This window comes from Hyperolius riggenbachi, chromosome 3, assembly GCF_040937935.1.
Source record: "Hyperolius riggenbachi isolate aHypRig1 chromosome 3, aHypRig1.pri, whole genome shotgun sequence".
NCBI classification, from domain to species: domain Eukaryota; kingdom Metazoa; phylum Chordata; class Amphibia; order Anura; family Hyperoliidae; genus Hyperolius; species Hyperolius riggenbachi.
Window position 1 is genome coordinate 62,795,304 of NC_090648.1, and position 12,292 is coordinate 62,807,595.

Below are 12,292 nucleotides of genomic sequence, written 5' to 3' on the forward strand. Positions count from 1 at the left end.
GGGGAGGAGTCTGGTGACACGCTGACGTTCAGGGAGAGAGGAGACGGCATACGGCGATAGCTGGCTGTATTCCGCGGTACAGCCGCTGGCTGCCTGTTGCTTTATTGCACGCCGATCTCCCGGTGTATGTTTATTATTTTTTTAGCTTGTATGGTTTTATTGGCGTATGCCTTTTTATAATAAAAAGCTTTTTACTGGAACCTGATGCTGGACCCATAACTCTGCGGGACGGACACACGTGGAGAAGAACTTTGAGTACTGATGTGCTAGAATACAAGTATCTTGACGTGAGTGCATACCCAAAGGGGGGTGTACGATTGCCAATCCCATTGGTGGGCACGTCCCGGTGGAGTGCAAGGAGTGGTGAAAAGGGTCCCTTTTACAAAACGTTATTCAGCACTATATGTGGCTTTCTGTGATTATATTCCAGGGATGATCTGTGGGCCTCTGTAGTGGGGGTCACAGGATTGAAGAGCGCGGTGTGTTTGTACTGTTAAAGGAACAGTTGTGTTCTTGTTTATAGTGGGCTGATAGCGGATGTTTTTTATTTCCTCTTTGTATATTGGCACAGTGCTCTCCTAACCTTTCTTTTAGTGGGCCTTTTTTTTCTGCCCACGTATTGTTTCAGACATGGGCATGTTAGTACATAGATAACTCCTGTCGTGTTGCAATTCATAACTTCCTTCACACAGAAATGCTCCTTGTTGGATGTGGAGATTACCTCCTTTATCCTCTCGACTGGTAAGTCATTTTCTTTACAGGCCCTGCAAAATCCACATTTCTTAAAGTAACCTGACTCTCTTTTCTTCTTTTGTGAGTTTTTTTTACAGTTGGAGCCAATAGGATACCCAGATTTCTAGATCTTTTAAAATGATCCTTGGATTTGCGCGCAAAATTGTAGTTAATACAGGGTCCTCCCTTAAAGAGACTATGTAACAAAATTTTCAGCCTTATTTCTTCAATCCTTTAAGTTTCTATATCTGTTCTAATGTGGTGTATCTTACTGCAGCCTTTCCTAGTTGCACAGTGGCTGTATTATCTCTGTTATATAATCTAATCTTCTTTCCTCTGTCGGGTCTGTCGGGCTCAGGCACTAAGGCTGGAATGTGCAGCTCTGCTTGTGATAGGATATAAGCTATACACACCCTCTCCAAGCCCCCTGCAGGCTCTGTGTGAGTCACAGACTGAGCTACTCTCAGCCTATCACATACTGGTTAGAGGCCATGTCTTGTTTGTAAACACTGCCTAAATCTGGCAATTACAAGCCAGGATTGCAGCAGGGAGTGGCAGAAACAGCACAGAGGGGGCCAGGAGAACATAATGAATAGAATGGTATGCTTTTTATTGTAAGAATTTTAGAGTACAGATTCTGTTTAAGATGTTCCAGTACTTCCCCACTATCTTTTTCACTTTATTTGCCTGTGAGGAGTAGTTCATTATTAAACCTGGTTGTTGGAGAGTTTGTTAGTTTGATCTTATCTTCTCCTCCAGTAGATTTTCCCTATCATGATTTCTTGCTATTTCCTTAGTGTTAATAACCACATTCTCGGGGTAACCCTTATGTTGAAATCTCTTTTGTAATGTATCAGCCTCGGCATCAAAATCCAATAATTTAGAGCAATTCCTCCTCAACTTCAGGAACTGCCCTCGGGGTATATTGGTAAGCCATTTTTGGTGGTGACAGCTTTCGATATTAATGTAGCTGTTAATATCCACTTTTTTCAGATATGTTTTTGTCATAATCTGATTTTCCTCAGGGAACACAGGTCCAGAAAGTTAACCTTTTCTTTACTGAACTCTCCAGTGAATTTAAGATTGTAGTCATTGATGTTAATCCAGCTCAGAAAATGTTCAAGGCTCTCCTGTGTACCTCTCCATATACAAAATGCATCGTCGATGAACCTCCTCCAGAGCACCAGGGCGGGTCCGGGGCCCATGGGGCCACTGAGCACAAATATCTCCCAGTGGGCCATATAAAGATTCGCAAAAGCTGGAGCGAACCGGGTCCCCATCGCCATCCCAGTGCCCTAAAGGAAGTACTCATCACCATACTTGAAATAGTTATGTTTTAATATAAATAAGCGGCTTTGCAAAATAAACTGAATCTGTTCATCCTGCAAACTGCTAATTTTTTCTAAGAAAAATGTAACGGCTTCCACCCCTTTTGTATGTGGTACACCGTATAGAGGGAGTCCACTGTACAAAGCCAGTAGTCCTCAGCCCACTTATATTCAGATAGTATCTTGAGGAAATGTCTAGTGTCTTTGATGTAGGTGGTGGTCAATTTAACAACTTCTTGTAGATATTAGTCCACATATTTTGACAGATTTGAAGTCATGGAGCTGATACCCAATATTATCGGTCTCCCTGGGGGATTATCCAGGCTCTTGTGGATCTTGGGGAGGTGGTAATATACTGGTATCCTAGGCTTATCGTTATACAGAAATGTGAATTCCTCTTCATCCAGGATTCCCTTCTGTTTCCCTTCCTGTAAAAAGCTTTCTAACCTTTTCAAGAACTTGAAGGTTGGATCCAGCTTCAGTATCTGGTATGTGTTCCCATCATGCAGTTGGCGTATTGCCTCCTCATGGTATTGCTCTTTACTTTGTAGAACTACCCCCTCCCCCCTTGTCAGCTGGACGGATCACAATGGAGTCATCGTTCTGCAGATCTTTTAATATTTTCCTCTCTATGGGGGTCAAATTGTCCGCAAACCTTGCGTTCAACTTGCTAATCTCTTCCAGAACCAAAGTTTCAAAGGCATTTATTGGTTTACTGGCCTCCTGAATTGGGTGAAACTTGGACTTACATCTGAGACCGGAGTGTTTGTACACATCTTCCTCCTTCTCCGGATTTGATGGTTTTCTCTCCCAAGTGCTTGTGGCAAAATATTTTTTCAAGCATAAGTTCCTCATGAATTTTTTGATGCTTATAAAAGCATCAAACTTATTCAACTTATTGCTTGTAATCTATTTTTTGTTGTTGCGTTTTGTCTGGTGGAATTTTCTGTTGTTGTTGTTTGGTTTTGGGGAATCCAATCGGATATATAACCTGAATACTCTGATACCACACGGACTCAATAAAGAATTAGAATTGTATGCATTTGAATAACAATAGACATGCAGTGCAGCCAAACATCCTAAAAGCCAGCCCCCTCTATTCCCTGTGTTGCCAACTTTGAGAAAGGGAGGCGTTCCTCCCGAAACGTTAGCAGTAGGCATCATCACGTGTGACGTCATGTGCTACGGGGAGGAGGCGCGGCTATCCAGCGCAAGCTAGGAACGTTACAGAGAATGAAGCTCCGGTGTTTGACATCTACGGCTAGACCGCTCTTTACACCCTATGGGAGCCGGGGCAATACGCCGGACGCTGCAACTTCTACCAAGCAGCCAGTTAAGTCTCTCCTCTGTGCTGCTGGTGTTCCAACATTTTAGCATACCTGACAAAATAGCATACAAATGCTACTGAGCATGTGCAAAGTCATGCAGGTCATACATTAACCCCATAATGCTCATCAGCAGCATTAACCTTTGCAACCCCAGTTAGCTGCCTGGGTGCTGATGTGCAATCTCCACTATCCAAGTGGACATAGAGTTAGAATAAAAAGTTGTCCGAGCAAAGCGAGGACCGAGCCCGCAGCCCAGCGAGCGAAGCAAACGGGCAAGGGGACACTGATTCTACTAAATCAATCACTTTAAATGTATGCTGTTTTGTCAATGTATGCTAGTTAGTTGGAACAACACGGATACCGCTCTTAAAGGAGCAGGATACCATTACCCTAACAATATTGGCACCTACAGGAAATACCTTTATAACTGGATATTGGATCCCTTGCATTTTCATATCAGGAAGGTACAGTGCTCCTGAAGAGACACATTACCAGCTACATATCTAAGTATTGAGTATTATGCACAAGTCAATTTGACTATTAGTAAACTTTAGCAACAAAGCTAGAAAATTATTGCCAGGTAAACCATTGGCCCAACATAATACTGAGGCTCCAGCACCATTATATCCAAATTGGATTTTATATATTTTTTTATTTTTAATTTTTTAATTAATTTGTATTCGCATTTGCATATGTACCGTATTTTTCGGACTATAAGACGCTCCGGACTATAAGACGCACCTGTTTTTAGAGGACAAAATCCAGGGAAAAAAATATATATACTAAACCTGGTGCATCTGTAGTGCAAGGGTATCTTATGGCCCTTCCCCCCTCGCCTTATGTGTTCTCTTGTGTCTCCCTGTGTCATTCTTTCTCTGTCCCTGTGTCCTCTGGTGTCCCCATGTCCTCTTATGTCCTCGTTTTCTCTGGTGTCCCCCTGTGTCATTCTCTGTCCCCCTGTGTCATTCTGTGTCCCCTTGTGTCATTCTCTGTCCCTCTATGTCCCCCTGTCTCCCTCTATGTCCTTCTGTCATTCTCTGTCCCCCTGTGTCCTCTGGTGTCATTCTCTGTCCCCCTGTGTTCTCCAGTGTCATTCTCTGTCCCCCTGTGTCATTCTCTGTCCCCCTGTGTCCTCTGGTGTCCCTCTATGTCCTCCTGTGTCATTCTCTGTCCCCCTGTGTCATTATCTGTCCCTCTATGTCCCCCTGTGTCCCTCTATGTCCTTCTGTCATTCTCTGTCCCCCTGTGTCCTCTGGTGTCATTCTCTGCCCCCCTGTGTTCTTCGGTGTCATTCTCTGTCCCCCTGTGTCATTCTCTGTCCCCCTGTGTCCTTCTCTGTCCCCCTGTGTCCTCTGGTGTCCCTCTATGTCCTCCTGTGTCATTCTCTGTCCCCCTGTGTCCTCTGGTGTCCCTCCTCCTCTGTCATTCTCTGTCCCCCTGTGTCCCTCTATGTCCTCCTGTGTCATTCTCTGTCCCCCTGTGTCCTCTGGTGTTCCTCCTCCTCTGTCATTCTCTGTCCCCCGTGTCCTCTGGTGTCCCTCTATGTCCTCCTGTGTTATTCTCTGTCCCCCTGTGTCCTCTGCTGCCCCCCTGTGTCATTCTCTGTCCCCCTGTGTCCTCTGGTGTCCCTCTATGTCCTCCTGTGTTATTCTCTGTCCCCCTGTGTCCTCTGCTGCCCCCCCCCCCCCTGTGTCATTATCTGTCCCCCTGTGTCCTCTGCTGTCCCTCCTGTGTCATTCTCTGTCCCCCTGTGTTTTCTGGTGTCCCTCTATGTCATGCACTGCCCCCCCCTCCCCCGGTCCTTGTGTCCCACTGTGTGCGGTGTCTGTGTTTGCCATTAACATTAGTGAATAAGGAGACCACCAGATATTAATATGGTGCAGTAGGTAATCAGGGCGCTGAACCAGCGCCGAGTGAGAGAACAACAATGAAAAGCACGTGTGTGAGGAAAGATGGCAGATCGCTGCATTAGCTTACCGAAGAGGAAGGAATACAGCGCAAATGCCACCGCTACCGTGCGGCTTTCACTAGTTTAGATGACAGCAAAGCCATTGACCAATCAGGTGGGGGAGCGCTGCCTCAGTCAGCCAATCCCAGCGCATACGGCTACTGCCGGTTTGTTACACCGCCCGATAGTCCCGTGGGCGGGATCATGCTCGTCATTGCGGCCATTCACTGCACTCCCAGCTACTGAGGGCGTGCAGTGATTGGCCGCAATGACGAACATGATCCCGCCCTCGGGACTATCGGGTGGTGTAACAAACCGGCAGTAGCCGTATGCGCTGGGATTGGCTGACTCGGGCAGCGCTCCCCCACCTGATTGGTCAATGGCTTTGTTGTCATCTAACCTAGTGAAAGCCACATGGTAGCGGTGGCGTTTGCGCTGTATTTCTTCCATTCCTTCCTCTTCGGTAAGCTAATGCAGCGATCTGCCATCTTTCCTCACACACGTGCTTTTAATTTATTACTGATTACTGCAGTATATTAATATCTGATGGTCTCCTCATTCAATAACGTTAATGGTACACGCAGACACCGCACACAGGCAGACACCAGACACGGGGACTAGAAAAAACATAGGCACTGCTATGTACATTTGGACTATAAGACGCACTGACTTTTTCCCTCCACTTTTGGGGGAGAAAAAGTGCGTCTTATAGTCCGAAAAATACGGTAATTATGTGTTTTGATTGCAGACTTCATTATTGATTTCTTTGATCATTATTTGATATCTAAGTATTGAGTATTATGCACAAGTCAATTTGACTATTAGTAAACTTTAACAGCAAAGCTAGAAAATTATTGATTTTAAATTTTTTTATAAATTTGTATTCGCATTTGCATATGTAATTATGTGTTTTGATTGCAGACCTCATTATTGATTTCCCCATTGGAGAGGGGCTTTTAATGTTCTGCATTTTACTATTTGAATCACTTGTATTTCACAATAAAGATTCACTAACCAATTCAGGTTAGAATCAATTTAGCGCTGTGTGATATTTTGTATGATACCACTTTAAAACCTGTCCACCCTTCTAATGTCTAAACCTAGCCTCCTCCTCTGGTGCCTGCTATATGTAGCCGATCAGCTACTCTACTACAAACCTATATAGTATCCGATAGTCTACTTATGTAGCCGATCAGTTACTACTCCCGCATCAGGCACCAAACTCACTGCCTGGGCACTCAATTATCGGTACTCTGCATTAACGTACATTAAACGCCTGCTAAGCTGTGCGCCCAAATCACCTGCTTTGATCTGCAAGAACCATATCAAAAGGATGCCCGCAAATAATGTACCAAAAAGGTGCCTGCAAACATCACAATAAAAGGTGCCTGCAAACACCAAAAAAAAGGTGTCTACAAATACCATACTAAATGGGTGACTGCAAATACTATACTAAAAGGGTGCTTGCAAATGCCATACTAAAAGGGTGCCACCAAATAACATAATGAAAGAGTACATGCAAATAATATACCAAAAGGGTGCCGGCAAATCCCATACTAGAAGGAGAAGGGTGCCATCAAATACCATACTAAAAGGGTGCCAGCAAATACCATACTAAAAGGGTACCATCAAATATCATACTAAAAGGGTGCCATTAAATACCATACTAAAAGGGTGCCTGCAAATATCATAGTAAAATGGTACATGCAAAAAATCTACCAAAGGGGTGACTCCAAAAATTATAATAAAAGGGTGCCAGCAAATACCATGCTAAAATGGTGCCTGCAAATATCATACTAAAAAGGTGCCTGCAAATACCATACCAAAAAGGTGCCTGCAAATACCATTCTAAAAGGGTGACTGCAAACATCATAATAAAAGGGTGCCTGCAAATACCATACTAAAAGGGTGCCTGCAAATAACATAATAAAAGGGTGGCAGCAAATACCATACTGAAAGGGTGCCTGCAAATAACATAATAAAAGGGTGGCAACAAATGCCATACTGAAAGGGTGCACGCAAATAACGTACTAAAAGGGGGCCTGCAAACACCATAATAAAAGGGGGCCTGCAAATGTCGAACCAAAGGTGTTTGCAAATACTGAACCAAAATGGTACCTGCATGTAGAACAGCCTTTCCCCTGTTCTTATTGGATTCCATATATAATCTGAGTAGAGGCCTTGACGTCTGTGGCGTGGAGCTCAGTCTGTCGTCTTCCTGCTGTTCTCAGACCAGTGGGGACGCCATTCCCTTATGAAAAACAGGAAGGGGCGGAGATGCCAAACCCTGTTGTGTAGAAATGGATTTGAAGCGTACCAGTGGCACTTGCTAGCACCCTGTCGTAATTTCCCTTAAGCAACAGTTTACAGATGTTGTGAATTCATTAGCCAACCCTTCCTGGTTAAGTGAAGCTACATGGCCATTAAAGCCTGTCCCTCTATGAGTCTGAGCATAGCGGCTACGCTGATTTGCCTAATTCAAGATGGCCGATGGTTTTTGTGCTAACCCCAGAAGCACCTGTCATTTTTATGGGACTTGAACACAACGGATCCCTTGCCTTTCAGGAGGAATGTGAAATGAGAGAGAGGAACATCTGGAAATGCTTCTCAGTCACTAGTGACTCTGCCAGGGAGAATGTGCTTCTGTTTTTTGTTTCTTCCGGGGGATCCGTTTCCTGTGCGAGCCTCCGAGGCTCATATGATTAGACATACGCTGTGTCCTGACTCCACTCTGTCTGCCGCCATAATGCACAGATTTGGTGTGAGGAGTGGAGGATCCCGAGCTCTGCATGTGCCATAACACTCCTACTGTAAAATGGCTGCTTGTTTCCAAATACAGTGCATTTGGTTTGATTCTTGGTTCTTAAATGAAAATAAAAAACAAATCTTCATGAATTAACGCACTGGGATGAAGGAGGCATCGGGGGCCCCTTTGTGGCTCTGACTCTGCGCCTTTCCCCCTGGCCTTGTGTCTTAAAAGTGAAGTCCGGTTCAATCATTATGGAAATTAAAGAGGACCTGTCAATAAGCAGCAGACATAATGGTACAAAGGGTGAGAAGGCCATAAATTCTGCCAGTTGTTAAGGTTTTAGTGTATTTTTTTATTTGTGACATTCAAGTTCCCACTATTATTATTGCGATTGATTTATAAAGCGCCAGCATATTCGGTGACGGTGTACAAAGTAAGAAAAAGAAAAATGGGGTACACAATGATACAGATATTAATATACATCAAAGATCAGTGGCTGGATAGTGACTGGTTGAGGGCACCGCCTTTGACATGGGAGACCAGGGTTCAAATCCTGGCTAGGGTCAGTACCTATTCAGTAAAGAGTTCAAGGCAAGACACTGGTACAAGATGCAGAATTGGTCATTACAATCAGTGATGGGCGAAAATGACAATATTCTTTTTGCATCCATTTTCGCGAAAATAATGTGGAATTCAACTTTCCAGTGAAAATGCCATTGAAAATCATATTGTAATAAGTTTGTGATTTTTCATATTTTTGCGCTAAAAATTTTAACAATTTTAGATAATTTTCACTGTAAATATTACTGATTATTTGCGTTTTTCAAGAGTTTCGATTAAAAAATGTGTTAACTTTGACCATATTGCGAAAATTCAATGTATTGAATGCAACACTGATTACAATGACAAATGTAACGTGACAAATAAAATATATAACAGAGTGCAAGCCACAATATGGATAACAAATTCCAAGACACAAAAGGGTGAGATAGCCCTGCCCTTGGGAGCTTACAATCTAAAGGATGCACTATGGGCATTGTGTAATGACCAAGCTACAACGCGGGCATACCCTGGTTGTTATTTCTCATAACGTGGATTGCTATGTAACGCCCAGAAACGTACAGTAGAAAGCATGTTTGGGTAAAGTGATCCTTTTCAACAAAGAGATGCGAACATGCGCATACAATTGTATGGGGTGCGTGTTCACAAGCATTGCAAAGAAATGCACCCAGAAGCTACTCCTGTCTTATTTGTGTTATACCTATTTAAACTGAGTATACTGTATTTCTTCCATTTGCTTACAAAGCAGGGCAGGGGTGATCTTTGCATATTAAGAGCCTTTAGTTTGATACCTTCCATGATAGAACTTAGGGTTCTGTGATAGTTATGGTCAGTGAGATGCAAATATTTCCAAATTCATGCAGGAATATGTAAATTGTATGCAAAAATATGCAGCTTGAAAATGGACCAATCCATTTTAACCTTGGTGAGACTTGATTGGTCCATTTTCCAGCCACTGAAATATTTGCATCTCATTGATCATCCCTGTTCTGTGATGCCAAAGCTCTATATTGTAATCAGCTGGGATGGCAAGTTGTCCACTCAAGGCCTCTACACATGCTAGATTAAAGTTGGCTGAGGCGGCAGATAATGACTGCTTCTGCCGATCATCCCACATGTACATAGCAGCATTGTTATAAAGTAGAGACTATAGCTATAACCAGATATAACCCACACCTCCTCCATAGAACAGAGCCGGGTACTTAGTGGAGGCCTTCAAAAATACACTAAAATCCTTGTAACCCCTCGAACCATCCTTATTTGCAGCATTATATCTGCTACAAATGTGACAGGCCCTCTTTGCCAAGAAACTTATGAAAAAAATAAATAAAATTATTAGTAGTAGGACTTTTTTTTTTTTAACCCTATGATGATTTCTCATTGGATGCAAGAGATCCCCCTCTTCTGTCCTACCTGTCTCTGCTTCTAACTTGTAGTCTATCTGACCTCTTGCAGGAGGACGTGGGGTTTTGCGAGAAAACACGGGGACATTATCACTAGTTTTGCTACTTTCTCAAAAGTATTCTTTTCTGATAATAATTTTATTTATTTATTTCAATCTGAAGAAGGTGATTAAACTATCTCTTCCTGTCTTCACTGTCTTTCTATTCCCTCCCATTTGTACTTTATAGGATAACTTTATCAACCTCAGCTTTCTACGTCTCTTCCGTGCTGCCCGTCTCATTAAACTCCTTCGACAGGGCTACACCATCCGCATCCTCCTATGGACCTTTGTTCAGTCCTTCAAGGTTAGTAGCTCTCTGTAGAGAAAGGGGCGGAGATGGCTATTCAGGGAGGGAGGTGTGAGGCAGTCTCCAGGTAAGTCTGCTGCCATGATTGTGAGTTGCTATATACCGTATATACTGGCGTATAAGACAACTTTTTAACCCTGAAAAATCTTCTGAAAAGTCGGGGGTCGTCTTATACGCCGAGTGTCAGAATGTCAGGTCTGGTCAGGATGCCGTGTGTCAGGCAGAACTGTAATTACCTTATGCTGCAGTCATCCGGTAATAAGAAAGATAGATCGCGTTCTCAGTTTAAAAAATAACTTGTTGTAACAGCTTCTTGCGAGCAGCCGCTCACACGGGTAGCAGTGCAGCTTCCGGCGTCACCTGACTTGTGACGTGTGCGCTCCACAATACAGCCCGGAAATCTCTTCCTGCGTGATCCTCTTCAGTGGAGCGCACACGTCACCATCACCAGTCAAGGGATGCAGGAAGCTGCACTGCTACCCGTGTGAGCGGCTGCTCGCAAGAAGCTGTTAGAAGTTATTTTTTAAACTGAGAGCGCGATCTATCTTTCTTATTACCGGATGCCTGCAGCATAAGGTAATTACAGCTCTGCCTGACACCCGCCACCCTGACCCTCCTACTATGGGGTAGTCTTATACGGCGAGCATACCCCAACCTCTACATTTTAACTGGCAAAGTTGGGGGGTCGTCTTATACGCCCAGTCGCCTTATACGCCAGCATATACGGTATATATTTTACTTATGGTACATTTGGGAAAAGGAGACAAAGACACAGGGAACCCAATATGGTGTAATACGTCAGTATAGGTGGGTGGCAAATAGTAGTGAAATTGTAATACAGAGCAGGGTTACTAGAAAAGAAACCACTAACTTCACATGAGGGGAAGTACCGTCCCCTCTTGCTCTTTGTTGGAGGTCAAGTCGGTCGCTACTCCAGAAAAATAAATAGCTAGGAGGATGGGTCCAATTGCGGGTGTCCCTTGGGATAAGGGATAGGCCATATGGAACAATGGATAGGAGGCACCCAATGGTGTATACACAGGTATGAAAATGTATAACTGAGTCCTACCTTTAAGAAGGACTGGCTTCAAGCTTCAAAATAGAAACTTTATTTGTGCACTAGACAACACGTTTCACTACTACAAGCAGCTTCCTCAGGTCAGTAGTAGTGTGATAATGTAGTACGTATCTGTCTGTCTTGAAGTGAGTCCTTCTTAAAGGTAGGACACAGTGACCTCATACCCGTGTATAAACCACTGGATGCCTCCTATTCATTGTTCCCTACTCAGAGTACAGTGCTCTACAACAAAGAGAGGGAGGGATGGGAAAGCCTCCAGGTAAGTCTACTGCCATGATTGTGGGTTGCACTATATATCCTACTTAGGGTATTGCTTTAGAGAAGAGGCTATGGGTATAACCAGAAGTCTTGATGTTCTGTCGTACATGGCTTTTCCATAGATCTGCAGACATGTGCAGCTGTTTTTATCTACAGGTGCTATTCCAGACTGGAAAAGTATTTACTTTATGAAAAATGTAAATTTAGGGCTGAAGATATTGAATCAACCAGATAACATAAAGTATATTTTAATCACTGGGGTGCACTTTTGTCCTGCAGTCTAGATGTGGCTTTGTATAGTACAAATATACAGTCATTTCACCTCCAGGTGGAGCTCAAACCGCAATCAGCCTTGACGTTTCAAAGTCAATAGATATAAACAAAACTCTAGATTAAAATGTTCACTGAAAACCGTCTTCATTTAGTGTTCAAAGACAATTGAGCGGCTATTCATAGGAATTGCAGCATGGTGGAAAACCGTTGCTGTCTGATCTTATTGGAAGACAGAAGGAATGAGGGGAAATCAGGTATCATAATTTAGGTACTTGTGACCCAATAC

The 12,292-nt window shown here is 43.5% G+C and overlaps 1 protein-coding gene across 1 annotated transcript in view; it reads left to right on the top strand.

The window, feature by feature from the left end:
• CACNA1A (calcium voltage-gated channel subunit alpha1 A) overlaps positions 1–12,292 on the top strand; it is a 313,214-nt gene that overhangs the window by 206,523 nt on the left and 94,399 nt on the right. The window contains exon 31 of the mRNA XM_068274204.1: positions 10,278–10,394. Within this exon, the coding sequence (XP_068130305.1) occupies positions 10,278–10,394 (117 nt within the window). The remainder of the gene's footprint in view (positions 1–10,277; positions 10,395–12,292) is intronic.